At 33.7% G+C, this 3878-nt stretch overlaps 1 protein-coding gene across 1 annotated transcript; it reads right to left on the bottom strand.

The window, feature by feature from the left end:
• Positions 1-1509: 1509 nt before the first annotated feature.
• On the bottom strand, positions 1510-2835 carry LOC107780567 (protein CDI). Its single transcript, XM_016601113.2, has 2 exons — positions 2699-2835; positions 1510-2612 (listed from the first exon to the last, which is right to left on the bottom strand). The coding sequence occupies exon 2, from the start codon at positions 2591-2593 to the stop codon at positions 1826-1828; it is 768 nt and encodes a 255-aa protein (XP_016456599.1). The 5' UTR covers positions 2594-2612; positions 2699-2835; the 3' UTR covers positions 1510-1825.
• Positions 2836-3878: the final 1043 nt, after the last annotated feature.

The following is a 3878-nucleotide window of genomic DNA, read 5'->3' as shown; positions in this document are numbered from 1 at the left end:
AATCTAGAGAGTTAAGTCATAGCATCTTGTGACCTCATGGTTTCATTCAATACAATGTTGCAACTTAAGCAAATAGCAGTTCTCTGAAAGTAAAATATCTACTTGGTCAGCTTGATATGTTTTGTGAGGCTGATAGATGCTCCAAAGAAGCAAAGAGCAGTTCTCTGAAAGTAAAGCTGATTCAAGCTTTGACACTCTTTAACACATACTTTTAAATGCCAGTATGCAAAAAAGCCTTTCTGATCCAGACCACATCTGCTTAATACTCACATGTAACTAACAGCATAGTCCTTAGTGATTTAGTGGGCGTTTGGACATGAGAATTGTAAAATTCCAAAATAGGGTGAAAACATTTTTCAACTGCCAATGGTATTTGAAATTTAGAATTGTGTTTGGACATGAATATACTTTTTGAGTTGGTTTTGAAGTTTTGTGAGTGATTTGAGTGAAAATTTTGAAAAACAGTTTTTTGGAGTTTTTCAAATTTTCGAAAATTTTCAAAATGCATCTTTAAGTGAAATTTGAAAATTTTATGAACAAATGTTGATTTCGAAAAAAATAAATTTTTTTTGAAAAAAGGGAAAAATTTCTTATGTCCAAACAGGCTCTTAGAATAGCGATATGAATTGCTTATTTGAGCCACTAAAGACGTTAAAATAGGCTTGTCAAAGCTGGATTTGTCAATAGTACTGTAAAGCAACATGAAGCTGAAAACACACACACACTTCAAAACCTTTTTTCTTGATAAACACTCCGATTTATAAAACAAAAAATAAAGTTAAAACAGATGTCTTAACTTAAGCCTCATCTCCAATACATGTGCTTTCAGATTAAGAAGATGCATATAGAAGCTACAGTTGTATTCCACACTTAAATCAGTGAATTAGTTTGGATTCAATGACCAGAAATTAAATGTACAGAATTCACGCAACTTAACAATCTAGATAATAAAAAAGAGTGTAATTAACCGAGTTCCAATAAATAAATTAAATTGTATCCACGATAAAGGGAAAGTTCAGGGGAGGGAGGGAGATAGAGGGACAGAGAGAGGAACACTACATCTTTGGAGGCAAATAACACCTAGAATCAATTACAAACTATACGTGAATGCAGGTTAATCTGACATTACAAAGTTATCGTATGAGATAAAATAACAACAAGAACAAATCCCACAAGTGGGGTGTGGGGAGGGTAGTGTGTACACAGACCTTAAGGTAGAGAGGTTGTTTCCGATAGGCCCTCTATATCAATGTACATAGTACTTCAGCTTTATCAAGCAAAAGAACAAGAGGACATACAAATTCGTCTACGATGAATCTTCCCAAGGGTAAAAATCAGCAGTAAGGGGGTAAATGTTTCTTAGATTACCCTTTGCAGAAAATTTATGCATCGCTAAATCATAGAGATTTGTCTTGCCAATGCCTCCATTAAGTGGGAGAAAGATAACGTATTTGACACAACCAAATTACATAATCGATCAAAGCAACAAAACCTCTTACCATCACGAGAGGGACAAAAGCTATTTCATTTATAACATAACCAAAAGCATACTCGATACATCACTCAAAGATCGGGATGATCTTATTCTTTAAATGAATCTATTACAATTATATGACTGAAAAACTGCTTACTAACTAATACTTGTAAAAACCAGAATACAAAGTATTGGGTTTGGAATGAATTGGTTACATCTCCCTAATGGAGACAATACAGATCAAAACAATATTGAATACTAAATCAAGGAGGCATAGCCCTCAAACCCTTGAATCAATTACCTTAACTAAAAATCTATGGCAGTTAAACAATACCATTAGCTACATTGGCCTTAATCCACCTTCTTGTACTCCTCGAGCTCCTTTATCCACAAATCTCCGAATTCACAATCTTTCCAAGCCTCAAACCAAGGTCCACCAAGTGTATAATGAATTGACTTAGGAAATGTATTCGGATCACCCTCGACAACCTTATTGTGCCCCACAAGGAAGTTCCAAACGAACGGAACTTTCCCGATCTCATTATCTTCTAACCACATGAACCTATGAAGAAATGCTCCAGATTCAGTATTCACTATTTCAGGTGTCAACAACTTATTCTTAGGATGCCCACAATTATAAAGAACCATTGATGACCAATTCTTTCTAGGGTATACAGTTTGCACTGCCCCATCCATTTTTGTTGTTTCTTTTGGTGCATAATCATGATGTACACACATTACAGCATATTTATCATCAACCATATCCCTTAATTCTTTAATATCACCTAAGTACAAGAAATCACAATCAACAAACATAGCCCACCCCTCATAATTAGCCAAATGGGGTGTCAAGAAACGGGAAAATGAAAACTCAGTGCTTTCTAATTTCCCTCTTTCACGCCAGTATAACCCTTTTTGCCTTAACTCTGATTGTTTAATGGGTATGATTTCAATTGGGATTGAAGATCTTTTCAAAAGGGAATATTTACAGACCTCATATGCAACATCTTCACTGGGATCATAGCCTATGAAAATCTTGAATGGCTTTGAATTTGGGTTACTTTGTGAATTAACATTTCCATTTCCATTAGAATGCACATCTTTGACCTCTGTCGACATTATAATCCAATAATTCAACCTGCAAAACCAAGAAAACTAACAGGGTAAACAAAAAAAAATCAAAAAGCTGCAATCTTTTGAGAAAAATGAAAGGTTGAAGCTTACCTGAAAAGAGAGAGTAGATCTGGGTTTGGACTAGCTAGAGAAAATAACAAGATTTTTTCTTGATAAAAAAGAGTCAAGATTTGTAGCAGTATTTATAACACTGAATAAGGAGATTGTAGATCACTGATATTTGTGAGAGAACCATTTTTAAAGGCAGCGGCTTTACAGTTGTACACGCGGGTGAATGGCAATGACTCCACAACCGACAACAGCTTTTCCATTCACAAGGGACTGGACATGGGGTTAATTTTTCAAAAATCTGTGGACTCAACCTCTCGAAAGAGAGAGCGACACGTTGTTTTTAAGGAGAGGTGGGTTTTCGGAAGAATTACAGCAATTATAACTAGGGGTGCACATTGGTTATTTATTTGTTTTTTTTTTTTGATTTTTTGGTTTGATTTCTGAATTTAAAAATTTTGGTTTTGGAGTTTTTAAAATAAAACTTGAAAATCAAAAAACTGAATTCCCTAATATATATGTGCAATAAACTCCATCCGCATGAGCTTGTAAAATCTGAGAAAGTTCCCCGTGAATATTTTATCACAACAGACATTCATGAATTGGTGCATGCAATTTTAATGAATTAGAAAGATATTGTATTGAGGATAAAAATAAAAGAAGAAGTTGTATTGAGAAGTAATTTATATGAAACTTTTTATATTGTTGATCCTAAGTTCGGATAAAGTAGGAGGGCCGTGTAGGGGGGACTACCTATGAAAAACTAGTCAATTTCATGATAGAACTATTTAATATAATTTTTCTTTAACATATACCATATGTTTTAAGGTAATTAGGGATTATGGTTTAGACTAGAAAACTTACCGGCGCTTCGCACAATCGATAGTAAGACTATTAAACTACGAATTTATTACAAACAAATTTTCTCACATCATATTATTAAATCCCAATAAATGTAGGCATGTATTATATTTTTCCGGAAGTATTTAAGCAAGGTGTTTATTGAAGTATTTATTTTCGATACATACCAAGTACAATGCCTTCAGAATCATAAAATACACATGTAAGTAGCATGTCTTTGTATCAATAAATGTTATTTCAAGTTAACAAAAATATAATATTATAATATATTTTGCAATAATTTATCTTAGTACACCTTGTCGATGAGTTTGAAGGCTTGAATTGCATAATGAAGCCTTTCTTGATCTACAGAAAGAAAGTT

Source organism: Nicotiana tabacum, chromosome 22 (assembly GCF_000715075.1).
Source record: "Nicotiana tabacum cultivar K326 chromosome 22, ASM71507v2, whole genome shotgun sequence".
NCBI classification, from domain to species: Eukaryota; Viridiplantae; Streptophyta; class Magnoliopsida; order Solanales; family Solanaceae; genus Nicotiana; species Nicotiana tabacum.
Note: the sequence above shows the minus strand (reverse complement) of the source record. Positions and strands in the feature narration are given on the sequence as shown.